Source organism: Gopherus evgoodei, chromosome 1, assembly GCF_007399415.2.
Source record: "Gopherus evgoodei ecotype Sinaloan lineage chromosome 1, rGopEvg1_v1.p, whole genome shotgun sequence".
Taxonomy (NCBI): Eukaryota; Metazoa; Chordata; order Testudines; family Testudinidae; genus Gopherus; species Gopherus evgoodei.
Window position 1 is genome coordinate 316,062,357 of NC_044322.1, and position 27,706 is coordinate 316,090,062.

Sequence of the window (27,706 nt, forward strand, 5' to 3'; positions counted from 1 at the left end):
TTTCTCCCTTAAAATTTTTTCCAAGACCTTACATACTACAGATGTCAAGCTAACAGGCCTATAATTATGCGGATCACTTTTATTCCCTTTCTTAAAAATAGGAACTACGTTAGCATTTCTCCAGTCGTACGGCACAACCCCCGAGTTTATCGATTGCTTAAAAATTCTCGCTAACGGGCTCGCAATTTCATACGCCGCTTCCTTTAATATCCTCGGATGGAGATTGTCCGGGCCCTCCGATTTTGTCCCATTAAGCTGTTCAAGTTTGGCCTCTACCTCAGTTGCGGTAATATCCACCTCCATATCCACATTCCCATTTATCATCCCTCCATCATCGCTAAACCCCTCACTAGTCTTATTAAAAACTGAGGCAAAGTAGTTATTTAGACATTGGGCCATGCCTAGGTTATCCTTAACCTCCATTCCATCCTCAGTGTATAGCGGCCCCACTTCTTCTTTCTTTGTTTTCTTCTTATTTATGTGGCTGTAGAACCTTTTACTATTGGTTTTGATTCCCTTTGCAAGGTCCAGTTCAATGCGGCTTTTAGCCTTCCTCACTTTATCCCTACATGTTCTGACCTCACCGAGGTAGCTTCCCTTGCTAATCCCGCCTTTCTTCCACTCCCTGTAAGCTTTCTGCTTTTTCCTAATCCCCTCTCTGAGTTGCTTGCTCATCCAGCTTGGCCTACAACTCCTGCCCATGTTTTTTTTCCCCTTTCTTGGGATGCAGGCTTCCGACAATTTCCGCAGCTGCGACTTAAAGTATTTCCAGGTCTCCTCCGCATTTAAATCCACAAGTTCCTCCGTCCAATCCACTTCCCTAACTAATTTCCTTAACTCTTTAAAATTAGCCCTCGAGAAGTCGAAAACCCTAATCCCAGATCTACATTCGTTTATCCTTCCATCTAGTTTGAACTGAATCAGCTCATGATCACTCGAACCAAGGTTGTCCCCTACCACCATTTCTTCTACGAGGTCCTCACTGCTCACCAAAACCAAATCTAAAATGGCATCCCCTCTCGTAGGTACTTCAGCTACTTGAAGATAAGCATGCAAGAGTGGAGGGGGTTCACAAATCTTATTCTGGAGTTCAGGAAAACAAAGTTGTACCAGCCATAAAGGACAGGTGTTATCTTGTTACTTGTAGTACAAACTCTTTGTCTCTGGATGTTTTTCTACAATTACCACAGACCTTGCAAACTGGCAGGCCTGTTTCAATTAGCACAAACTCAGCAGGTTGAGAGAGCAGGCTGACATATTTCTTTCTAATGGTCAGGCTAAATCTGGGGTCTGTTCTGGAATCATTCTTTCTTACTTTTTCTACAACATAAATTATGAATTATTACTTTTAATCCAACAAGATTAACACCCTAGCTTGCTGGAAACTAAGTGTTGTGTAGACAGGCCCTTGGATTGCTATATTTTCCTATGAATGCAGCCATAATTAACTGATTATAAAGCCAGAAGGAATCACTGTGATCCTCTAGTGCAGCGGTCCCCAAACTTTTCAGCATCATGCTCCCCTTACCCTTGTCTACAACCTGCTTTCCCGCTGGGGATGGGGACAGGGATAAGGGGGCAGAGACTGGGGCCACAGCTAGAGGCAGGTCTGAGGCAGGAGCAGGGCTAGGGCCAGGAATGGAGCCACGGCCAGGGGCCGAGGGTGGGGCCAGGGCTGGGTGCAGAGTTGCTGCTGGCCTGGGGTCAGGAGCCAAGGCTGTGGGTGGGACAGGCACAGGGACAGGAGCCTGGGTTGCAGCTGGGGGTGGGGCCAGAGCGGAGCTGGGAGCGGAGCGGGGCTGGGAGACACTTCCTCCCAACTCCCTGTGGGCGCTGGCCTGTGCTCCTCTGCACCCCCTAAATGTTCCTGTCCTACATTTGGGGACCTATGCTCTAGTATCTGATCACTTGCATAAAATACCCTCTATAGAATTTCCCTGATTCAGTTTTTGTTTGAACTGGAGCATATCCTTTAGAAAAACATCCAATCTTAATTTTAAAATTGCCAGTGAAGGATAATTTACCACACCCTTGGTAAGTTCTTCCAGTGGTTAATTAACCTCACTGTTAAAAACTTGAATTTGTCCAGCTTCAATTTGCAACCATTGGATATTGTTATACCTTGTGTGCCCATTACCAAATATTTGGTCTAAAAGCATTCAAGTGTGTCAAGTTGATGCTTCAACATGTTTTGTGTTTCTGCATGTGTCTCATAACTCTGAGTCTTAACCTGTTCCAGAAAGAGTAAACACTGGAGTGCTGTTAGCGCAATCTTGTGAGATGAACTTCTAACTTGATTTTTTGTTATGCAGCATCACTCTCCTTAGAACTTCAGAGTAGGAGAGGTTCACTAATTTAAAAACAAACGTGAAAATATCTTCCTATTTTAAGGTTTGCTGCAAAGTAAATGGAAATGGTAAAGGGATACCACATATAGGAATATCCCATTTATAGCTAGTATTTTGGGAATGTAGAAGTTCTTTTTAGTAAAAATGTAACCAAGTGATGGGTCTTTCTAAAGATGTGACTAACTCCTTTTACTTATGTGAAGCTTGATCCAAAGCTCATTGAAGCCAGTAGAAGTCTTTTTCACTGACTTCAGTGAACTTTGCATCAGGCCTGTTTTCGTTGAAATCTGCTTCAGTGAATCTGAATAACTTTCATGAACTGGAGAACAATATCACTTTATTAAAATATAGTCTCACAGTACATGGCAGCTCTACAGAATCAGCATTGGATAAGTAATTTTACATTTAAAAAAACTCTGAAATGAGAATTAAAAGGATGGGAGTAGGATACAATGGACCAGTAGTTTAGGAAATACAGTATTTTATAGTAAAGGCTCCTCCTTCACACATGCACACTCTTTTTTTTAAAGATACATTTTATATTGGAAGAAGAGATTCACGGAGCAGCCCATCACAGATTTCTGTAGTGTGATAAGAACAAATTCAGAAGCTCCAATAGGTAAGTGCACTCCTTATCTACGCTGCTCATTTCCTTACCTGATTCACTGTGGCCTGTGCTACAGACTCAGTCCTTTAAAATAGTGAGCAATCGGGCACCAGTCCAGCAAAGTACTTAAGTATGTGCTTAACTTTAACCACATGTGTAAGCTCCTACCTATTCAGCTCAGCACTTACGTTCATGCTTAGGTCCACTGACTTCAGAGGGATTTAAACATGCGCTTAAATGTTCGGCTGAATAGGAGTGAGCCTAAGTACATGCTTGAGTGTTTTGCTGGATCTGGGCCAGGGTGCCCCGCAACTTCCAGGATCAAGCCCTGGAAGCAGCATTGCTCTGCAAAGGGAGCTCAGATACCGGCTGTGTGAATGGGAGGCACAGTTCTCACAGAGCTGCCCCAATGTGCAGGGAAGCACACCCACTGAACTACTTCAGCTCCGCACATCCTACCTCTATGGCTAACTCTTATTCACTTCTTCTTCCACTCTGTGGGAAGTATCAGAGGGGTAGCCATGTTAGTCTGGATCTGTAAAAGCAGCAAAGAGTCCTGTGGCACCTTATAGACTAACAGACGTATTGGAGCATGAGCTTTTGTGGGTGAATACCCACTTCGTCGGATGCATTCTGTGGGAAGTATTGCTGCAGGAGGAACTATTCAGTGCACTAAGAGTGCCAAGATGAACACTGTGGTCGACAGCTCTGCTTCTCTGGCACCATGGAACATTCTTTCTGGGTAGGAGACAGATCATTCTCAGGGGCCAGTCTGAGGCTGTTGAATGAGCTCCCTCAAAAACTAAGGACCATCACAAACCTGACCACCCCTATATCCCAGTTCAGGTCAAACTTCTTCAGCCTTGTTTTCTCTAATATAAACTCATAGCAATGTGTATATAAAAATAAAACACTATTTTCACTCTCTCTCTCTCTCTCTCTTTCTCTCTCTCTCACACACACACACACACACACACACACACTCAATCAATCAATTCTCTTTCTGGTGAGCAAAAGAGAGTGAGAGAGCTAACCACATATTGCAGATGTTAGTTGCATCATTAAATACACAACCAGAACATGTTTGGCTACGACAATGACAAGGGCAATATAAGAACCTATATACAGCAGAGGGGGCACAAGAAAGTGCAAGGGCTATGCACATTCTGGCCTTATATAAATTGACTGGTGGTGTAAATGGCTGCAAGTCCATTTATATTAATGAGATTTTACCTAGCTATGCCTGGCTTTGACCCACAAATAACTCCAGCAGTATAAAAAAAAACTGTAGTTCTCTTAAAATGAAAATTACATTAATTTTTAAAATATTTAACTGAAACAGTCTAATTCTATCTGAGGCTGAGGGAAAAAATAAAGGTTGAGCATGTTACAGGGCAGAATATATTGTGACAGGGTCAGGCCAGATGGCTACAAGAGAGTGCTCGAAGGTAGATACATTAACTCCAGGTTAAGCAGGTCCCTTTTCCCTGGGTAAGATAACAGGGACTATTCCAGAACACTCAGGAACTTGCTAGAACCAATTAAGGCAGGCAGGCTAATTAAGACACCTGTAGCCAGTTGGGAAGTTACTAGAATTAATTAAGGCTAATCAGGACACCTGGTATAAAAAGGCTCTCACTCCAGTTAGTGCTGTGTGCGTAAGGGAGCAAGAGGACGTGCTGCTGGAGGACTGAGGAGTACAAGCGTTATCAAACATCAGGAGGAAGGTCCTGTGATGAGGACAAAGAAGGTGTTGGGAGGAGGCCATGAGGAAGTAGCCCAGGGAATTGTAGCTGTCGTGTAGCTGTCCCAGAAGGCACTCTAGACAGCTGCAGTCCACAGGGCCCTGGGCTGGAACCTAGGGTAGAGGGCGGGCCGGGTTCCCCCCAAAACCTCCCAACTCCTGATCAAACACAGGAAGATCTCTGAGGTTAGCAAAATCCACCAATAAGCGCAGGCCCCACCAAGGCAGAGGAGGAACTTTATCACAATATGCAAAACAGCTGCAAATGTCTCCTTTACATTTATTTCCTAATCTCTTAACAGAGGAACAGGACAATTATTTTCTTTTATGTGATGTTTTACCAGAAGACAGATTACTAAGAGAACAGCTCCAGCAAAAGAGACTGGTAAGTAATTATTTTGAGGACTAAGTACCTTAAGAACTGAAACAACATAATGTAAAATCAAATATGTACATTTGTATGGACTTAGAGGAAGGCATTTTATGCTAAACTGCAGAGATTAATCTTGATTTTAGCTTGTTTCCCGATAGCTAGTTTAAAAACACAACAAAACACATTTTCTTGGAGTAGTTTTACCTGCAGACTGTATGTCAGTGTTCTACTCGTGGGAAATATTCCCAGAGCAAAAAAAGAGCTGAACGTGCTGAATAATTTTTCCTTGCAAGAATGCGCCACACATTAGCACAAACTTTCCTGTGTGTAATAATAATACACCAATCCTGTGGTTTAAAAAATGGGAATACAAGAATGGCATTTTGAGGGTTTACAAAGGCCAAATCCTCCTGCTAGCCACCCACCCTGCCCTACCCAGTAGTTTTGGCTTGGCAGATGAGAGGGAAGCTGTATCTTTTCTTAGCCACTCTGCAGAGCTACATTAGCCCACGGATTGAAGAAGTGCTCTGTAGTCCAATGCACCCCACCGACACTTGAGTGCGCACCAGAAGATTGGGCCGCAGTGAATCCTCTGGGCCTATGGAATATGTGTATCCCTGACACAGTACTCCAAATCCTCCTTTCCCTCCCTCCTCCCTTCCCCCTCCCGAACACACACATTAGCTTCACTGCCAGGGGTTCTCTGTGCCTTCAGAGGAGGAAGCAGGAATTGCCCTAAAATGTGAAATCTTCATTGCTGTGTACATCTTGTGAAAATGCTGTGATAGTACCAGTGGGTGGGTAGATGGGGAAGGGAAAACGGGCAGTAAATCCATTGGTCCCTACCCTGCTTCTCTTCTGATCTGTCCCCAGAACCTGGGTACTGAATTGTAAATTCTTTGGGGCAGGGTCCACATCTTCTAGCATGTGTTCACAGTGCTTACGTACAATAAGGTCCACTCCCAATCAGGGCCTTTGTTCGATACCACAATAAAAATAGCCCAGGGAGTCTGCAGAACAGAGCTAGGCTGTGCATGGGGTTTGGGGTTTATTTGCGTCAGACCCACACCAGCTCATCTGCAATTAGGGACTTTCTCGACTGCAGCCAGGAGTGCAGGATTTGGCCCAAAGCAAACATTGCATTTATCCAAAGGTTAACCATGAAGTTTAAAAAAAAATTTTAAATGTTTGTGCCTGTCACGGTTCCTTCCCCAGTCTGAACTTTAGAGTAGAGATGTGGGGACCTGCATGGACACTTCTAAGCTTAATTACCAGCTTAGATCTGGTATCGCTGCCACCACTCACAAGCACTACTTTTCTTCCCTGGGTAGTCTTGAGAGACTTCACCACTTTCCTGGTGAACACAGATCCAAACCCCTTGGATCTTAAAACAAGGAGAAATCAACCATCCTCCCCTCCTTTTCCCACCAACTTCTGGTGGATCCAGATCCGATCCCCTTGGATCTAAAAACAAGGAAAAATCAATCAGGTATTAAGAAAAAGGCTTTTAATTAAAGAAAAGAAAGGTAAAAGAAAAGCCTCTGGGAGAGATCAGCATACAAGCTACTCTCTCAGACAACAGATTCAAAACACAGAGGATGTTCCCCTGGGCAAAATCTTAATACACACAAGAATACCCAAATTTGATAATTCCCTTAATGGTACCAAGACAAGTTACAGAGAAAATAAACATAAACGTATTCATCCCTTTCTAAAACTTACTACTCTGATAAGAGGCTGGTTCCTTGATCTTTTTCACTCTGGCTGAAACTGAGACTCTAAACAAAGGAAAACTTCCCTCCTTCCTTTTGAAACATCTTGTTCCCTCATTGGTTCCTCTGGTCAGGTGTCAGCTAGGCTAGGTGAACTTCTTAACCCTTTACAGGTAAAAGAGGCATTAACCCTTAACTATCTGTTTATGACAGTGCCCTTTACTGCTGTTTTATGAAAACTAAAGAATTCATCATTTTTTCTGCCCTTTTCTGAATGTTAGAAATGTCAGATCCTGACTTTCCTCTTTTTATTGGAAAAATGAGACTGAAACCAGAGCTGCAGCCACAGTTGAGGCTAAGAAAGTCACAGTTCAGGTTTCAGCAATAGAGGCTTCCAGTTTTTCACTTCCCTTTGCTGCAATCTGAGTGTTGATTTGCAAGTTAAACAGTTATTTTGCTTTGCGAAGCCCTCTGCCTCTGAACAAATCCAACAATTAAGGGTCAGCTGGCAAATAGGTTTGTGTGGAGTTGTACAAAAGAAAAGATACTAATATGGCTTCCAATGATTTCCCTTGCTTCTGAATTCAAACCTTCTGTCTCCAAGGGTTTGTCCACAGTAGGATAAAAGTTGTTTTTAAGATATATTAGCTAATAAATTTTATTTAGCATATTTTAAAACTCTAATGTAGATAGGGCAAGTTGTACTGTGACACATAAGTTGGGCATTGAATCCTATGGGGGGTTAAATATCACTTTTATTCTAGTGTGATCAAAAAACACCAGGTGGTTGCTGCTAGCAATACTTACTGTTCTTCATTCAGTATCTCAAGGATTGCCTCCAGCATTTCCTTGCTTTAGCCTGATCTTTCTTGATCTTTGCAATCACTGGGTCGCTGAAAATACTGTCATGTCTTCGAAGACTCCACTTCCATTTTATAGCTATGCCACATCTTTGATGGTCACACCAAATCCTACACTCCAGCCTTGCCCATGCTCGTTCCTCACATGGCACCCTCAAATGCCTCCTGCCACCCTGATACCTCTGCGAGCAGCTAGCGTCTTAGAATCATAGAACTGGAAGGGACCTTGAGAGGTCATCTAGTCCAGTCCCCTGCACTCAAGGCAGAACTAAGTATTTTCTAGACCATTCCTGACAGGTTTTTGTCCAACTTGCTCTTAAAAATCCCCAATGATGGAGATTCCACAACCTCTCTAAGCAATTTATTCCAGTGCTTAACCACTCTGACAGGGAGTTTTTCCTAATGTTCAACCTAAGCCTTCCTTGCTGCAATTTAACCCTACTGCTGCTTGTCCTATTCTCAGAGGTTAAGAAAAACAATTTTTCTCTGTCCTCCTTCTAACAACCTTTTATGTACTTGAAAACTGTTATCATGTCCCCTCTCAGTTTTCTCTTCTCCAGACTAAACAAACCTGATTTTTTCAATCTTCCCTCGTAGGTCATCTTTTCTAGACCTTTAATCATTTTTGCTGGTCTCTTCTGCACTTTTTCCAATTTGTCCACATCTTTCCTGAAATGTGGTGCCCAGAGCTGGACACAATACTCCAGCTGGGGCCTAATCACCGTGGAGTAGAGCAGAACTATTACTTCTCGTGTCTTGCTTACAATACTCCTGCTAATACATTCCAGAATGATGTTTGCTTTTTTTGCAACAGCATTGCACTGTTGACTCTCTCATTTAGCTTGTGATCCACTATGACCCCCAGATCCCTTTCCACAGTATTCCTTCGTAGGCAATCATTTCCCATTTTGTATGTGTGCAACTGATTGTTCCTTCCTAAGGGTACGTCACAGTATGAAAATAATTCCAAGTTATTTTATTCGAATTTCCTGAATCGAGATCATACATTCGATGTTGTGTCCCCACTAAAGTGCGTGAATTCGGCAGAGTGCCACAGTACCGAGGCTAGCATCGAATGGCAGAGCGTTGCATTGTGGCAGCTATCCCACAGTTCCCGCAGTCTCTGCTGCCCATTGGAATTGTGGGTTAAGCTCCCAGTGCATGACGGGCCAAAAATATTCTTGCGAGTTTTCCCGGGGGGCGGGGGGTGTCACTCACTCCTCCCTCCGTGAAAGCTACGGCAGACGCCATACTGCCAGCAGACGGTGCAGCATGGTGCACCGCCTGTCTCCTGGTATGTTGAATCCACTTTGAACGTCCTCTCCTCTTTCTATCTACTCTTTCATCTAACCATTTCTCGGCCATCATGAACAGAACCGCAGAGTTTCCGCCGCAAACTCTGCTCACGTTTCCACTGCAAACTCTGCTGTCACCGCTTTTTCCATGTTGTTGGTCCTGGGCTCTCATGAAAGCTACAGAAGGCAACAATTCCCTGCTATTTCTCGGCCATCGTGAACAGAGCCACACAGACAATCTGGAGAAAGCGGCGGAAGCTGTCCTGGGCTCCCGTGGAAGCTACAGAAGACAACCATTTACCACCTTTTATCGGCCATCTTGAACCAAACAACTAATTTTGCACCCTTTTTCAAGGATTACCCATGCAGGTGCCATTGCATGGCAAACATGGAGCCCGCTCAGATCTCTGCTGCAGTTTTGACCATTGTAAATACCTCCTGCGTTATCCAGCAGTGTGTTCAGTACCTGCAAAACCGGGCAAGGAAGTGACGACAGTGTGATTGCTATACTGATGAGGAGATGGACACAGACGTTCTTAGATGCACGGCATTTGGCGATTGGGAGATCATGGTGGCATTGGGCCAGGTTCATGCCTTGGAACGCCAATTCTGGGCCCGGGAAACAAGCACAGAGTGGTGAGATCGCATAGTGCTGCAGGTCTGGGATGATTCCCAGTGGCTGCAAAACTTTCATATGCATAGGGCCTCTTTCATGGAACTTTGTGACTTGCTGGCCCCTGCCCTAAAGCGCAAAGACACCATAATGAGAGCAGCCCTGACCATTGAGAAGCGAGTGGCCATAGCACTGTGGAAGCTTGCAACGCTCAACAGCTCGGTCAGTTGGGAATCAGTTTGGAGTGGGCAAATCTACTGTAGGGGCTGCTGTGCTGCAAGTAGCCAACGCAATCATTGAGCAGCTGCTATCAACGGTAGTGACTTTGGGAAATGTGCAGACCACTGTGCATGGCTTTAAGGCGCTGGGATTCCCTAACTGCAGTGAGGTGACAGACGGAATGCATATCCCCATCTTGGTCCCGGCATATCGTGGCGGCCAGTACATAAACCACAAGAGGTACTTTTTCCATGCTGCAAGCACTGGTGAATCACAAGGGACGTTTCACTGACATCAACGTGGGATGGCCAGGAAAGGTGCACGACACTCGCATCTTCAGGAACTCTGGTCTGTTTGAACAGCTGCAGGAAGGGACTTACTTCCCAGACCAGAAAATTACTGTTGGGGATGTTGAAATGCCTATAGTTATCCTCGGGGACCCAGCCTACCCATTAATGCCATGGCTCATGAAGCCATACACAGGCACCCTGGACAGTAGTAAGAGCAGTTCAACTATAGGCTGAGCAAGTGCAGAATGGTGGTGGAGTGTGCTTTTCGATGTTTGAAAGGGCGCTGGCACAGTTTACTGACTTGGTTAGATTTCAGCACAACCAATATTCCAATTGTAATTGCTGCTTGTTGTGTGCTCCACAATATCTGTGAGAGTAAGAGGGAGACTTTTATGGCAGGGTGGGAGATTGAGGCAACTCGCCTGGCTGCCAATTTCGCACAGCCAAACAGGGCAATTAGAAGAGTGCCACAGGGCGCGGTGTACATCAGAGAAGCTTTGAAAGCCAGTTTCATGACTGGCCAGGGTACGGTGTGACAGTCGTGTTTGGTTCTCTTGAAGTTACCTGGACCCTATATATGTGAAAGGAAATAAAGTCAAAATTGTTTAAAAACTGTTCTTTATTATTTGATGCACAACACACTGAGAGCAATTATAAGGTAGACTTGAGGGTGGGGGGGTAGGGGGATGGAGGAGGAGGGAAGGACAAGTCCAGAAACTAAATCAAAGGTTCGCATATGCCAGCTTTCTGGTGCTTGGCCGATCATCTAGGGTTGAGTATGTGGATCCCCGTAGCCTCCCTGCTCATGTTCTTGGGCGTCTGGGTGAGGAGGCTATGGAACTTGGGGAGGAGGGATTTTGATTATACAAGGGCTGCAGTGGAAATCTGTGGTCTTGCTGCTTTTCCCACATTAGATCCACCATACAGTGGAGAATGTCAGTTTGCTCCCCCTTGAGCTTGACCATAGCATCCTGCCTGCTCTCATCACGGGTCTCCCTCCTGTTTTCGTGTTCCTGTAATGCTTTACTGGACTCCGCAATTATTTGCGTCCATGCATTCAGCTGGACCCTATCAGTGCGGGAGGACTGCATGAGCTCGGCAAAAATGTCATCCCAAGTTCGTTTTTTCCGCCTTCTAATCTGGACTAGCCTCTGGGACGGAGCAGATAGGGGCCACGTTGAAACATCTGCACCAGTGGGAGGAGAAAAGGGGAGGGCAGTATTTTAAAAAATACATTGCAGAGAACAAAGGGGGCATTTTGGTATGAGTAAGCTATCAGACACAGCTGGGCAGCAGAATTAATCTTGCAGGCAGCCCTAGGGGCACGCAGGGTCTGCTTCGTCTATATTTATTTCAATGCTTTCAAACTGCTGGGCCCCCTTTCCCACAGCAAGCAGTGCCTGGTGGGTTTACCATATAAAAGTAGGGCCTGTGGGCTCTCTGGGATGATCACTGCACACAACAACACCCCACCCCCACCCTCCGCCGCGTAGCTCCGGTCAGGCTCAGAGCAGGGATGAGCCATTTACTGTAAACGCGTGTGGCTGGGTTCCCCCCTCCAGCCCCCCACTGCATGGTTCCGATCAGACTCTCACTCACCAGAAGTACCTTCTCCAGGGTCATGGAACAGGAGCCTGCCTTGGGAGTGAGGGGAGGCCATTGGATCCAACATTAAGATTAGTTCCTGGCTAGGGGGGAAATGGATTCCCCACTTGCTGCCTGTGCACTGTCGTCGTCGTCCTCCTCCTCTTCGTCCTCCAATGTCTCTTCCTCCTCACTCCGTGCAACTCCCCCCTTGCCGGTGTCCACGGACAGTGGTGGGGTACTGGTAGTATCACTCCCCATAATTGCATGGAGCTCACAGTAAAAGCGGAATGTATGGGGCTGTGACCCAGAGCACCCGTTTGCCTCCCAGGCTTTTTGGTATGCTTGCCTGAGCTTGATTTTTTGTACGACACTGCTCTGTGTCCCTGGAGTAGCCTCTTTCCGTCATGGCCCTGGAGACTTTAGTGTAGGCAATGGCATTTCTTTTTTTGGAACGTAGTTCTGCCATAACAGACTCATCTCCCCAGCATGCAACGAGATCCTGTACCTCCCATTCAGACCATGCTGGGGCTTGTCTGCGAATCTGGGACTGCATGATCTCCTGTGATGGTGGACTCTGCGTAGTCGCCTGTGATGGTGGACTCTGCGTAGTCGCCTGTGATGGTGTACTGTGCTGATGGTGACCAAACAGGAAATGAAATTCAAAAGTTCCTGGGGCTTTTCCTGCCCACTTGGCTAGTGCATTGAAGTTGAGAGTGTTGACCGGAGCAATCACAAGGGCGCATCCTGGGATAACTCCCGGAGGCCAATAATGTCAATTTGTGTCCACAATACCTTTAACCCAGGATTGCAACCTCTATTTAAACACTACTCCACTTGCCGAGGTGGAGTATAGAAATCGAATTAAAGAGCCCTTTAAATCAAAAAAACCCATTTGGTCATGTGAATGGAATCATTTTTTTTCGAAATAACTCGGCTAATTCCGAGATAACAGGCTAGGGTAGACCAGGCCTAAGTGAAGTACTTTGCATTTGTCCTTATTGAATTTCATCCTATTTTCTTCAGACCATTTCTCCAGGTTGTCCAGATCATTTTTAATTTCAATCCTATCCTCCAAAGCACTTGCAACCCAACCCAGTTTGGTATTGTCCGCAAACTTTGTGTACTCTGTATGCCATTATCTAAATCGTTGATGAAGATATTGAACAGAACCGGACCCAAAACCGACCCTGCAGGACCCTTGTCATTATGCCCTTCCAGCATGACTGTGAAACACTGATAACGACAGTGTCGGAATGATTTTCCAACCAGTTATGCACCCACCTTATAGTAGCTCCATCTAGGTTGTATTTCCCTAGTTTGTTTACGAGAAGGTCATGCGAGACAGTATCAAATGCCTTACTAAAGTCAAGATATACCACATCTACCACTTACACCCTATCCACAAGGCTTGTTACCCAGTTAAAGAAAGCTATCCAGTTGGTTTGACACGTTTTGTTCTTGACAAATCCATGCTGTTACTTATCACCTCATTATCTTCTAGATGTTTGGAAATTGATTTCTTATTATTTGTTCCATTATCTTTCCAGGAACAGAAGTTAAGCTGACTGGTCTGTAATATCCTGGGTTGTCCTTATTTCCCTTTTTATAGATAAGCACTATAGTTGCCCTGTTCCAGTCTTCTGGAGTGTCTTCCATCTTCCATGACTTTTCAGAGATAATTGCTAATGGCTCAGATCTCCTCAGTCAGCTCCTTGACTAGACTCAGTCTAGGATGCATTTCATCAGACTCTGGTGATTTGAAGACATCTTACTTGTCTAAGTAATTTTTGACTTGTTCTTTCCCTATTTTAGACTCTGATCCTACCTCATTTTCACTGGCATTCATTATGTTAGATCGCCACCAACCTTCTTGGTGAAAACTGAAACAAAGAAGTCATTAAGCACCTCTGCCATTTCCACATTTTCTGTTGTTGTCTTCCCCCTCCTCATTGAATAACAGGCCTACTCTGTCCTTGTCTTGATCGCTTGTGGCTCTTATACTTGAAATGCATAATTGCAGTTTCCTTTTAAATTGGTGGCAAGTTGGGAATCGTGAAAAACTGGTATGCTTGAGTGTTCAGAAGTCCCTCTGCACTTCTCCCAGTAGTCTCCCAAATACTGTCTCCCTTCTTATAGAGTTTGGCTACTCTGGACATCAAACAAGCTATGAGGCTGACCTCTAATATGCTGGCAGATAGCCAAATCTTCTCTGTTGCCTCTCTTGACTGTCCTTAGCTATGTTTATGAGCTCAGCAACAATTTCTCTCAGCTAATCAAATTCCTTTGCTGTTTGCTTAGCATTCTCGAGCAGGTTTTTTTCATGTCTGCTATCATTAGTTAAGCAACTCCTGTTCTGGATCACTTTGTGACGTATGTTTGAAAACTCGCAGTTGGCAACTTCTCTGTATGGCTATTTTTAAACTATTAGTAGAGGGTCCCAAATCCGAGAGTGGAGCTGCTTTTCTCACACTCCCCAAAAATGCTCAGGCCGAGGTTTTCTCGCTTTCCATGACAGGGACTCTAAAAATCTGAAGTTGATCTGATTTTGTTTGCCTGTAACATTGATACAGATGGTCTTAACTGATGATTTGAAGATGAGGGGAGATGTTTTGTGTACAATTATTAGCAGGTTGTTTCAAGCTCATGGGACAGCATGGAGTGATGTAGGGGAAAAGAGACATAGTGACTAGTAAGGAGGAGGGGCTTGGGCTGGATACAGAGATTCTCATACAACTATGTTAATGAAAGCTGAGATGTAGGCCAGCAACTGCAAGTTTGCATAGTGTTGTGATGCTTTTTATATTTATAATTTTGAGCATTTTATATTTCCACCTTTGTAGCCCTCTCTTCTCTCTCCACCAGTCATAAACACAATATACGATTCAAAGCACATTTTGCTGAAACTGTAGACGGAGGGCTGAATTCTGTTCTGTTACTCAGTATTTACACCAATGCAACAGGGAATACAATTTAGCCTGGTGTTACGAATACCTGCCAATTAATTTTCTCTGCCAGACTGGTAGAGAATGGCTGACTATTATTGCATCTCATCTCACCAACTCTAGTCTGTGCCTTAAAGTACTAGAGCAGTGCACTCTTATTCATTAAGAGTAAAACGTGCCAATAACTTCCTGTTGCCATCTCTGCATTTTTTTTAATTAGAAGCTGTTTTACGTAGTTCGTTTGCCTGTAGCAATGGACAGCTAGTTTCTCTGAGTAGTCTGCAGTGAAATGTAACTTTTATTTAAACAGAAAGCCACTAGACATAGAGGTACTTGGTGAGTTTGAGAGAGATCTGCTGGGGGATCTTGATTTAAAATATGTGTTCTTCCTGTGAAGATTTTAATCGCTAATCTTTAGGGCCAGATTCTGCCACCCTTGCTAATCTTGAGCAGTACCTTTTTCTTCAGGCAGACACATGGATATCAATAGTCAATTCAAGGAGTAAATTACTTCCCATTGTAAGTAAGGGTGACAGAATATAAGCTCTTCAGAGCAATCACTTTTATGCATTTGTATTGTGCCTAGCATAATGGGGCTCTGATGCTGACTTGAGTGTTTAAGTGCTATCAAGCTATCTATAACAACCACATAATAGCTTTCTTCTCTGTGAGAAACACGGTATATTTAAACAAATGGACTTCAAAACAATTTCCCAGTAGGGGTGGCACTTTTTACAATAAGAACTTGTTCCATGACAACTAACTATATACTGTACATTGACCAATAGCTGTCTGGTGTTGCAAGCTTCCAGAGTTCAGCTGCCACTCGCTTGTCCAGTGTGAATGCACTTGCACACAGGTGCTGGGGCAGGCTCGGCACACAGATCCAGGAATATGGCCTTTCGCATCCAAAAGTTCTGCAGCCAGTGCTTGTCATCCCAGATCTGCATTACAGTGTGATCCCACTCATCAGCACTCCATTCTGAGGCCCAGAAGCTGCGGTCCACTATGTGGAGCTGCTCCTTGATGCCAGGAACAACCTGGCATTTTTATTCACTGTCCATTAGCATCCAGTCATTGTCGTCAAACATATCCTCCTCACACACCCGATTATAGTTGAAGTTTCACAAATACAGAAGAATTGGGCATCCTGTATTAGCAATGAATAATATAATGCTGAGCTCTGAAGGGTCCATGCTGCTGTCAGAGACATAGTGGAGACTGAAAAGTGGCTCCTGGAACTATGAGAATTTTAAAAATGGCACGAAAATTACAGAATGGAACAAACACTATGGGATAGAGAATGTGGTATTCTGGGAACTTGACTCCTATTTTTCCGAAATCACTGGGTGAATTGCTGGTAACCCACAAAGCACTGCAAAAATGTCCCACAAGGCATTGTGCTGGATGGTGGCATGGGACTCTCAGGCATATCTACCCATGGTGCACTGCATTTTCCCTCAACACCGACTCATGGTGAACACTCACGGCGCCAGCCAAGAGTGCATATACCCAAGCAATATACAGAAGTTGGCAGCTTTCGCTGACAGCTTACATCAACCAAACTTTCAAAGTGGACATGGCCTCAGTCTAGAGAGAAACTAATTGAGGGGCCGTATCTAATTACATGTGACGGGCTAGAACCTGCAAGATTCAGAGCAATCTGGCCCCACTCCAAGAAAATTTTTATGCATATGCTTAACAATAGAACAGTTCGTGCCTAAGTGTTTTGCTGGATCAGGACCAGAGTGCTCCTTGCAGGATCAAGTCCTATAACAGTAATAACACCTCTACTCTCCTACGGGCTTTACAAAGGAGGATAAGTATTGTTATTTTATTAACTGGGAAACAGAAGAACAGAGTGGTCTTAATGGGGAAGAACCAGGAACAGCCTCCATTTCTTTGCTTTAACCACAACTTTAGAAATTGGGTAGTCTACGGGATAGGATGCTGAACTGAGACTCAGAAAACAGCTGAATTCTTACTCTATTCACAAACTCCCTGTGTGACCTAGTCCTACTAAGTGTACCCTGTGCCTCAATTCCCCATCTGTAACAATGGGGATAAAATCCTTCTGAAGATAAAATCAATTAAAGATTACAATTTGCTCAGACTCTTTAATAAGGTAATTTACATTTTTAGACAGACCTTCTGTCCCCTATTCCCAATGCTTGTCAAGATCTCTTTTTCAAAATTTCTGAAGCTCTTTCTTTAGAATTTTGAGGCATTCAGTGCTACCCCAAGAACTAAGAAGGAGAGTATAAGAAGACACATGTTTTTTCATTAGTCTGAGCTTTCTGTCTTTTCTAATTCAACAATTCCTAGACCTTTTGTTAAGGTCAGGTCTATTGCATTTGAGCCACATGGAAAAGTCATTGATTCATAGATCTGCTGTAATCTGCTAGCCATACAAAAGCTATTTTAAGTGCTTCTGGGAGAAGCTGATAATTCCTACCAAAACAATACTGCCAAGAAGAGAAACACTTGCAATTTCTCAGACTCCCTTGGGAGACTGCAGTTTTTATGCCAGAGACTCTGAACTTCTCACAACCTCAACTGGAGCATCATGTAAGAGTGACATTTTCTAACCTCCAAATTTCACATTTCTTCTCAGTGATCAAATTTATTTGTATTCCCAGTTTAATATAATGGTGCAATTGAAGACTTTTGCCCTGGTCTCTGCAGTTATATGCTATTATTCTGATCCTTTCCATTTAAATGGAAAGTGGACATTAGCTCATAATCTGGTTGAATTTTTCCATATTGGCAGATCAGCATTATAGAGAGCAATATATAGTAGGAGATTTAGGAAGGTTTTTCACGAAAACCAAGAAAAGAGGAAGTGGAACTGAAAATGTTTATTGGCAACTTTTGAATACATTAGCTTCTTTGTCAAAGGTGATTTTTAGATGTTCTACATCACTTGCATCTTTCTTTTACCTATAGCCTCGTTTGTAGATGATGAGGGAAACATATCCAGGAATTTTCCTATGCATAGACTGCGAAGGTCAGGGCATAAAAGGTTTCTATCAACTTAAGTCACATTTCTGCTGTCACTGTCGTCTTACTTGTGTGACTCTAATTTTCAAACGCCACACTCGGGATCACCGCCTCATTGTGCTAATCTCAGTATAAACACACAGTTCAAAGAATTTACTATCTAAAAATGTTTACTTTTGTCTGAAACTTGTTACATTTCTTACAAGCTACATGTAGGATTGCAGTCACAAAGAGATTAGAAAAAATTCTTTGTCTAATTTAACATTGCATTTGATAGCACTTTGCATGTATATCTGTACATATTAATCTGTATAATTATTTAGTCTGTTCCCCATGTTGTGGTGTGGGTCTTTCCATCAGCAACAGAGGAGAGAGGCAGTTTAAAAATAATAAAAAATGGCTGGGGGACTTGCGGATGTTACTTTTAACTCATATTTTGAAATTGACTAGATTGCAGATTGACGTTGTCCCTTTAATACAACCTACTGATGAAGAGGAAAGGGGGGGACTCCATTAAAATCCATATGTTTGCCATTTGTCATGTGGGCTTGGCATTTATATTGTAAATTAATTACCTGAAAATAATAATTCTGGTTTTGACATCTTGGACTCTACCCATTTCTGTCTGTGCTTGAAATCTTTATTTATTCTTATTTCTTGTAGTTTTGTAACTTCCATTTATTTTGTAATCTGTTCTCTCCTGTTTTCCTCCAGTAACTTCCATTGCCCAAACATTCTTCATCACTCTGACATGATAGTGTGCTGAAATTGTCTTGGAACAGTCTTCTAAATTTCTAAAATATTTTGTGTACTTCTGTTTGCAGTACGCATATTTAATTGCAGAAATATATTTTGAAGAGTTAAAACTGTCTCAGAACTTAATGCAGCTGGTGAAATGAATTACTGTGCCAATGCTTTTCCTCATAACCTGAGTTCAAACCTTGGCTTTGGTCACAAAGTTTAAAAACAAAACAAAAAAGTCGTTCTTCATGCAGATCACAGAACTGCTACAGAGTTTGGTACAATCACTATTCTCTATTCAGCAGAATCCCAGGACTGTAAAACAGGGTGCATTGGCAGAGTTGTAGGGAAATCTTGCACAACTCCTTGTTCTCACTATACATGACTCAAGTCAGTGCTATTAATCCCTCACCTTTGTAAGCACTAAATGCACTTATCAGCTTTAAAAGTAACTTTCTAACAATGAATAATAAAAGAAAATGATAAAGTGAATACTTTGTTTGGATAATTTGAATGAGATTTTTAAAAACTCCGAGTGAAATATCAGAACAGTGATGCTATATTAATGGCTATATCTCACATCTTCAAATAATGCCTTTGAGCTGCCAAACATGCCTATCTAGGGGGAAACAAGAGATTTGTGCTGCAGAATAGTAAGTACGTTGCCTTTTGAAAGAGATAGAAAAAGGAGTTTTATTTGAGGTGAGAATCATGAGTTATCCGGCTAACCATCAAATATTGCATAACAGTGTCTTCCTGGTAGTACAGTACAGTTAGGAACCTATCTAGGAAGTTCATTCTGTTTTTTTTTAACTCAAATCTTGTATTTAATTAAAACATTTAAAATGAACATGGCATCTTTCATTCTAACAGATCCCAACCGATATGTTTTAAAAGTTCTATAATGCTAGTAGCCAGACATCATAGGGCACAACACTGGGTGGAGGACCATGTTGACCAAAGACACCAGTGTGAATCCTATGAAATGCTATGGAACATTTTGTGTCCATGGAAAGCAGACAGGCCTTTTCATTTCGTATAGTCTCCTCTTACGGACCCCCACCATTTATATTGTACTGTACTCCATTTATTTGCCTCAGGAGTCAGCACTGATGGCATGTGAGTTGGTGGTTTTAGGGAGTCTGGTGGAAGGCATTTCACCTTAGACCTCCAGGTCATCTCTGTCCTTCTCCATCCCCTTCCTGTTTGAAGTAGTCATTATTAAGCATGGTTTTGATTTTGAAAGATATTATAACTCAACAGTGTGATGTGGTGAATGCTTTTCATTTTGCAACTTTTTGATGTGACAGAATCTTAAGCCAAGGTTGCTGATATGTACTATCTGCAACCTCTGAGAGGCTTGGTTGGCTGCAAGTAAGAAGACACTATTGTCCCAGTTGCTAAGCAATCAAAAAGAGGTTTTGGAATTCTTGAGTGGGTTTCTTCTTATTGGCAGTAAAATGTTTGATCTCAATATGTGTTTTGTATCCTGACAATCAGTCTCTCTCTCTCTTCATGCCTCATTCCAACAGTTGAAATTAGCTGTAAGACACTTCTGACAAGTCCCTGAGGAGATGGAAACAGGATGTTTTCAGTGAGGCTCTACACTTCGAATGTGTTTCACCTGTTGATCCAATAACGTTTGTTTGTTGGCTTCCAGGATATATTGCAAGACTTTAATATTTTCCCTTAGTTTATGTCTGAGAAAGTGGTTTGAATACACTGAGTTACTTTGCATTGTCAAGTCACAGTCCCTGCACTCTCCAGAGAGCAGAGCTGGCTGTCCACAGAAGAAGCATTCTAAAGAATGCAGCAGCTCCACTCTGCACAGAGAGTGAGCACCTTGCCAATACATCATTTGGGCTGAGAAAAAGGATGAGAAATTTTAGCCCAAGGGTTAAGTTTTCCAGAAGATGACAAACTTTATGGTCCTGAAACGCATAGAATGAAAGTGCCTCCTCAAGCATAACTACCGTATTGCTATTGAAACAACATAACAATTATCTTCAGGCACAGTATGATTTGTTATAAGGGTTTTTTTGTTGTTGTTGTTTTTCTGCTAGCAAAGTTCTGTGAGCACAGTGTTGTGAAATTTCCAGCCTGTCACTCTAAATCAAATGAGGCTAATGGCAAGGATAGTCAAGCCTCACTTTTCCAGTGTGCTGCTTTAACCCCATAACTACTAGTAGGAACTCAGACTACTTTTATGATAGCTGTTTGTATTAAAAATGTCCTCACCTTGTCTGTGCTTATGTCAGGACATTGAGGATCAAATTTAAATTAAGCGTAAACATGTACAACTCCATTGCACCTATTTACACCAGCTCTAAATTTGGGCCTTAAGGTAAATCCAGTTAATATATTCCTTGATAGATCATTTAAACAGTTGAGGAAAATAGCTCATTGTCAATGGTATTTCTTTCCGTCTAATCTGTACCGGATTATTTGAGTTTCAGAGCTTCTCTGGATTGTACACTACCATTATGTATACTGTTGAAATCTTTCTAATTTACAAGATTCAGCTGCATATTCTCATTATTGTGCATTAATGATTAAGATATGACATGATACAATAGTCCAAAAAATAATATTTCTTGGTGGAATGATTTTAGCTAGACTTTCTTTCTTTATTTTTTTAAGGTTGAATATTCAAATACTTTTTCTATTTACGCAGAGAGAAATTCTGGAGCAACAACAGCGTGAAAGAAATGATACAAGCTTTCATAGCATATGTATGTTTTGCGATAAAGAATTCACAGGAAACAGGTTTGTAGTTTGAGCATATTTGCTATTGTTTTCCTCTTAATTAACTGTTCATTGACGCTGTTTCAAAATGTCCTCAAGCCAGCTCAGTGGCATATCAGTAGGGCTCTGGAACCTGGGAAGGATTCTGATGTGATTCTTGGAACCAGACTTCTGTATCCTATACTGTAAAGAGCTGGAATTGTTGTTCAGCCCACGGATTGGGAGTCTGTGAAACAGTCTTAAACCAGATCTGACAAGCTAAATATCAGCGTTTGAAGGGATCGTCATCTAATAATTCTCAGATGGAAGTTGAAAGTCATTTTGTCTAGCTGCATGGGAATATATAAAAGAAGGAAATATGAATCATCATATGAATAAATGTATGTAGAAGTGGAACTGTTAATGAAAGGTGGAAGGACTTCAACAAGCCCTCTGCATGAAATTTAAAAATTAAATGGAAATCTTCCCTAAATATTTTTAAAAAATGGTGATTAAAAAATAAATAGAGCTGACCTTTCAAGGAAGTTCCCTAATAGGGAGCATCTTGCTTAATTTCTTCCATTCCAAAGAGGTAGTGCCTGATTCCTACTTACACCAGAGCCTCATTCCATCACAATGATTTTTTTGGGTGCATTATAGAAGAAACTTGAGAAGTATATAGTATTTTTGAAAATACAGCCTTAAATTTTTTGTTAGATAACCAGCAGAGAGCAAGCTGAGAAATGACCTCTTATCATGTTTCTCAAAACACCTGTACACATTAGTAGATGAACTGTAATAATAATAATATGGGTCAAAAATAAAATTGAGTTGTAGTTTTCATTTAGTGGCTCAGATTTCATGCATGTGGACTAAGTAATTGAAGTGTTACTGAAACATGCAGTAGGGCTGAAATTTAAAATTTTCTACTTCAGAAAGTCAAACTAATTCCATCCCTACTAGCAACAGAAACATTATTATTGCTGCTTATTTGATGCTGGCTTGTCTACATTTTAATGCAATTAGTGTATGGTAAAGCACTAAATCAATAATTCTCACATGTTTACACAGATATATCCAATGTTCTTTAATATCTTTTGTAGGTCTGTTCTTTTCAATCACATGGCAAGAGATCATGCTTTTAATGTTGGGCTGCCCGATAACATTGTAAATTGTAATGAATTTTTGGCTGCATTACAGAAGAAACTTGACAAGTATGTAATCTTTTAGAAAAAATAGCCTTAAGTCATTTTGCTGTTAGTCTTGGAAACAATTTGGGCTAAAATGTAATTGTGCATTCAGGGGGACTTAAAAAAATAGGATGTTGCTCTCTCAGGTGTAATTTTAGAAAATATACTGTTTTCTTTTCAAATTTCATTCTGGCTACTTCATAATTTCTTGTATTATGTACATTGATTTAAGTGATGCATTAAAGGTGTGATCTTTCAACCCTTATGCACACAGAGATCACATTGACTTCAGTGAGATTTGTGTGCAGTAAGGGCTACAGTATCAGAGCCTATGTGCATTCATAGAGCCCAAGGCCAGAGGAGACCATTGTGATCGTCTAGTCCAGTGGTTCTCAAACTGTGGGTTGGGACCTCAAAGTGAGTCACGACCCAATTTTAATGGGGTCGCCAGGGCCAGCATTAGACCTGGGGCTGAAGCTGAAGCCCGAGCTCCACCTCCACCCAGGGTGGTGGGCTCAGGCTCCAGTCCCTTCTCCCCACATCTGAGGCAGCAGGTCTCAGGCTGTGCCCCCACTCCCATGTAGTAACTTTGTTGTCAGAAGGGGGTCACTGTGCAATGAAGTTGGAGAACCCCATATCTAGTCTGACCTCCAGAATAACATGGGCCATAGAACTTCCCCAAAATAATTCCAAGAGCAGAGCTTTTAGAAAAATATCCAATCTTTATTTAAAAGTTGTCAGTGATGGAGAATCCACCACAACACTTGGTAAATTGTTCCAATGGTTAATTACCTTCACTGTTAAAAATGTATGCCTTGTTTCTAGTCTGAATTTGCCTACCTTCAGCTTCCAGTCATTGGATCATGTTATACCTTTCTCTGCTAGATTTTCATACTTCTAGGCAGGTTTTCATACTTCTCATTTTAACCTTCTTTTGGCTAAACAGCTCCTACATCGCCCAAAGCCGCACTCCTCTGTCTGCCTCCTGTTATCTCTTTCTTTGTATACCAATAGTGCAGGCCCCAGCCTCCTGCATGCTCCTATGAATTTTTCATACTTCTCCTAGCTCCCTTAGGATACTTGTCTCTCTGCAATACAGGTCTGTCTCAACTTACACTGGGTTTACGTTCCGCAGTCAGCGGAAATCGCGTATAGTCAAAATTACATTGAGTGTAATGGCAGGCGGAATCGCCCGCACTACAGAAACAATATTTAAATTGTTTTTCTCCTTTTTTTTTTTTCTTGTTTCTACCAATCGTGTAAAGCTGAAATCGCGCATGTTAAATGTGCCTAAGATGCAACAGACCTATACTCCCAGTATCTGTGGTGATACAAACCAGAAAGCTATGTAGACGTGATCACTGTGGTGTCTGTAAACCCTAGCTCTCCTTTCAAATAAGTATTGAGAAAGTAGATGACAACCATGGCTTGTAAGGGATTTGTTGGTAAACACATGGAAGGTGAGCGTCATTACAGGCAGCATGTCTCTGTTCTTACCAGGCATGTACACGCATGGACATTGTTGGTTTCCTGTGGCACCCAAGGTTGTGAGATCAGACAGCTGAGCCAGTTGCCCAGTGGCAAAAGCTACTGTATCCATGGCTATTTAAAGAAATTTTATTTGAAACCGGAACAGTTTTAGGAAGTAATTGATGATTCACTGATTGAAAATGATGTAATCTTGTGCTTTTTAAAAGATTCTGAATCAGAAAACCTTGTGCTGCCAACTAAGTGGTAATTCTGTGTGTTGCAAAGTGAGAGATCTGAGTCCAAAAGCCACACTTGGCTGCTTGTTCTTCACGTAAGTAGGAGTTGGCATAATTTCAGAGGCAGAGCACTCTTTTGTATATGACCAAGGCAGAGAGAGTGAGAGAGACACTTCTCAGTGTCCCATATTAGTTAATATACTACAAAATGGAAAGCATAGATAGATCCGTCTAAATATTATAGTGCTAGAAAAGTTTGATGTAGCATAAATTTACAAAGTGATAAGATCCATAGGAGAACCTCATCAGTGGCAGCTAAATTAATATATTAGAATACGTCTAATGTTCATCCACACCGTAAGCCTGTCAGATCCCTTTGAAATAAGGAACTTTTGTCAACACTCATTGAGATGAGCCACGTTTCAACATTCACGATCACTCCATTACCAAATATAGAATAGTCCCAATAGCTTCCATACTTTGCCTACTAAACCAGTGACAGTTTTTGTCTACAAGGTCCAGAGATCCATTAACCAATCACCTCTCAGGCTTTATGTGATTACGTAGCCAGCCACCAGTTTTTTGTTCTGCATCCATAGGTGTGGGAAGTTTTACCAGACTTCCGCTTCAGAACAAAAACATTATTAAAAAAAATTTGGACATATACTTGCCCCCAACTCAGGCAGTGGAGTACACAAGCCCAGCTGCAACACAGGCCGGGCAGCTAGAGAGGCTTCAAAGGGGGACTTGGGAGAAGTCATCAAGAGGCAGGCAGCACAGACTCTTCTTCCCCCCACCTCCCATGGGTTTCCCTAGCAGCCTGCTATCAGCTCATGGAGGCAGTGACCCAGTCAGTGTGTTTCCAGCTGCTCCATCACAGGGTTTTCCTACAGCTGTCAGTCCTAGGGTATTCCCTCCCACTAGAGCAGGGGCAGGCAAATTTTTTGGCCTGAGGGCCACATCGAGTTTTGGAAATTGTATGGAGGGCCACTTAGAGGAGACTGTGCCTCCCCAAACAGCCAGATGTGGCCCAACCCTGCCCCCTATCTGACCTACCCATGCTTCTCACCCCCTGACAGCCCCCCTCCCCGGGACCCCAGCCCCATCCACTCCCCTGCTCCCTGTCCTCTGACAGCCCCCAGAACCCCTGCTCCTGACTGCCTCCCACCTCCCCATCCAACCCCTCCTCTCATTCCTGACAGCCCACCCCCCCGGGACCCCTGCCGCATCCAACCACCCCTTCTCCCTGTCCTCTGACTTCCCCCAGAACCCCTGCCCCTGACTGCCCCCCATCCAACCCCCCTCCTTCCTGACTGCCCCTCCCCCCGGACCTCTGCCCCCATTCAACCCCTGTTCCCCACCCTCTGATTGCTCCAGCCCCTATCCACATCCCTGCCCCTAGCTACCATCCTGAACTCCCTGCCCTGTATCCAACCCCCCCTGCTCCCTGCCCCCTTACCGCTCTGCCTGGAGCACCAGTGGTTGGTGGTGCTACAGCCACGCCACCTGGCTGGAGCCAGCGACAGCAGCGCGCAGCACAGAGCACCGGGTCAGGCCAGGCTCTGCAGCTGTGCTGCCCCAGGAGCTCACAGCCTCGCTGCCCAGAGCATTGTGCTAGTGGCGCAGTGAGCTGACGCTGCAGGGGAGGGAGAATAGCAGAGGAGGGGCCGTGGCGAGCCTCCCAGGCTAGGAGTTCAGGGACTGAGCAGGAGAATTCCACGGGCCGTAGTTTGCCCAGCTGGTCACTAGAGCCTGATCCCTCCTGAACACTTTCCATCACTACTAGCCTTGGTTAAAGGCAGGGGAGGAGGGTCAAATTCTGGGATTTACCATCATGAACTCAAATCTGGCATAGCAGTTCTTCTCCAAGGGAGGCCCAATAGACCTACTGTGCTGATCCAATAGACCTACATGCAATACAGGTGAACTGCAAGGTCTCCTCTTTTTTCTCCTGAGAGGGATCCAAGGCCAATAGGCACAGATGCTGTCTCTTGAAGGTGTCTTTTTCCCTGCTAACCAGCACTATTCAGAAGGTCAGGAGGGAGAGGGCATGGGTAGTATGGATGACTCTGTACTGGCTGAGGGGGCCAAGTTCTCTATCTCCTCAACATGGCTCACTACGACCCCATTGTCCTGCCCTCCCACCCAGCAATGAAGTACATGAGTCCAGCTGCCACACAGGCCAGGCAGCTCATCCTCTGTTCCCTTCCCTCTTCCCAGAGGAACCTGAGGCTAGAGAGGGCTAAAGAGACCTCAAAAAGGGGAGTTGGGAGAAGTCATCAAGGGGCAGGACCTTTTCTCTCGGGGACCAATTTGTCAGCCAGAGCATCTAAAATAAACTGCCTGGTTTTGAGTGATAATATCACATGAGAGGAAGGATTCTCGGAAGGTGTAACCTCCACTTTGCGGGCATCTAGAAAATCTTCCGCAAATTCTTCCCATTCCAGAACTTAGTGGAAGTTCAAGCTGTGGTGCAGGTACCACAGCTTCTCTCCTTTGCCATCTTGGAATTCTTGGGTATAAAATTCTGCTCTGCGGTAGGAATTGATAGTTTACAGTAACAATGCTTAGAAACAGTGACTGACCAGTCTGGTTCTGCCGATGTAGCTGCATGCAGGCTGAAAGCCCAAGGGTTAACAAATCTGTCAGTCCTATAACTTGCAGAGGCGGATTTTTTGGTGAATGAAAATAAATAAATAAATAAAACCTTTTATTTTTTTTTTTTTGTTTGTATTTTAATAGTTTCTTAGCTTGTCATCTGGGTGCGTTTGGTTGACTGTGCCATGGTCTGACTCTGTCCTGCACCACTTTAAGATGCCTCCAGAAAAATTCTTGAATATCTTTCATTTAGCTTGCTCTCGGAGCGCCAGCGCTGGGAGAGAGCTCTCCCAGCTCTGCACCTACTCCACGTCCTCTACGGTGTAGCTTGCAGTGCTGGGAGCCATGCTCCCAGCGCTGCGGCACTGTTTACACTGAGGCTTTGCAGCGCTGTATCTTGCAGTGCTCAGGGGGGTGTTTTTTCACACCCCTGAGCGCGAAACTTGCAGTGCTGTAAAGCGCCAGTGTAGCCATGGCCTTACTGTATATCTTTTCAGTTTAATTAAATATTATTAAATTGTACTGTTTTAACGCAAAAGCTTTCCACTGGTTATCATTCGACTCTCATTACATATTTTTGCAATATTCTGTGTCAGCGGTTCTCAAACTGTAGGTCGTGACCCCAAAGTGGGTTGTGACCCCATTTTAATGGGGTCACCAGGGCTGGCGTTAGACTTGCTGGGACCCGGGGCTGAAGCCCGAGCCCCACCACCCAGGGCTGAAGCCTGAACCTCAGCCCCACCACCCAGGACCAAAGGCCGAATGCTGCAGCCTTGGGTGGCAGGGCTCAGGTTATAGGCGCCCAATCTGGGGCTGAAGCCCTTGGGCTTTGGCTTCCTCTACCCCCAACCTGGGGCAGTGGGGCTCGGGCAGTCTCAGACTTTGGTCCCCCCTCCTGGGGTCGTGTAGTAATTTTTGTTGTCAGAAGGGGGTTGCAGTGCAATGAAGTTTGAGAATCCCATATCTATGTTAAATTGTCTTTTAATCTGTTTTCCTTTTTTATCTTAGTTTGCAGTGTTTATACTGTGAGAGAACCTTCAGAGACAAAAACACACTTAAAGATCACATGAGAAAAAAGCAGCATCGCAGAATCAATGCCAAAAATACAGAATATGACAGATTTTATATCATTAATTACTTGGTAAGAGGTTTATATA

The 27,706-nt window shown here is 43.4% G+C and overlaps 1 protein-coding gene across 1 annotated transcript in view; it reads left to right on the plus strand.

Moving 5' to 3' along the window:
- The window catches only part of ZNF277 (zinc finger protein 277), an 87,239-nt gene that overhangs the window by 41,451 nt on the left and 18,082 nt on the right, over positions 1-27,706 (plus strand). The window contains exons 3-7 of the mRNA XM_030549019.1: positions 2,879-2,967; positions 5,002-5,084; positions 21,006-21,097; positions 22,159-22,269; positions 27,558-27,690. Coding sequence (XP_030404879.1) covers positions 2,879-2,967; positions 5,002-5,084; positions 21,006-21,097; positions 22,159-22,269; positions 27,558-27,690 — 508 coding nt within the window. The remainder of the gene's footprint in view (positions 1-2,878; positions 2,968-5,001; positions 5,085-21,005; positions 21,098-22,158; positions 22,270-27,557; positions 27,691-27,706) is intronic.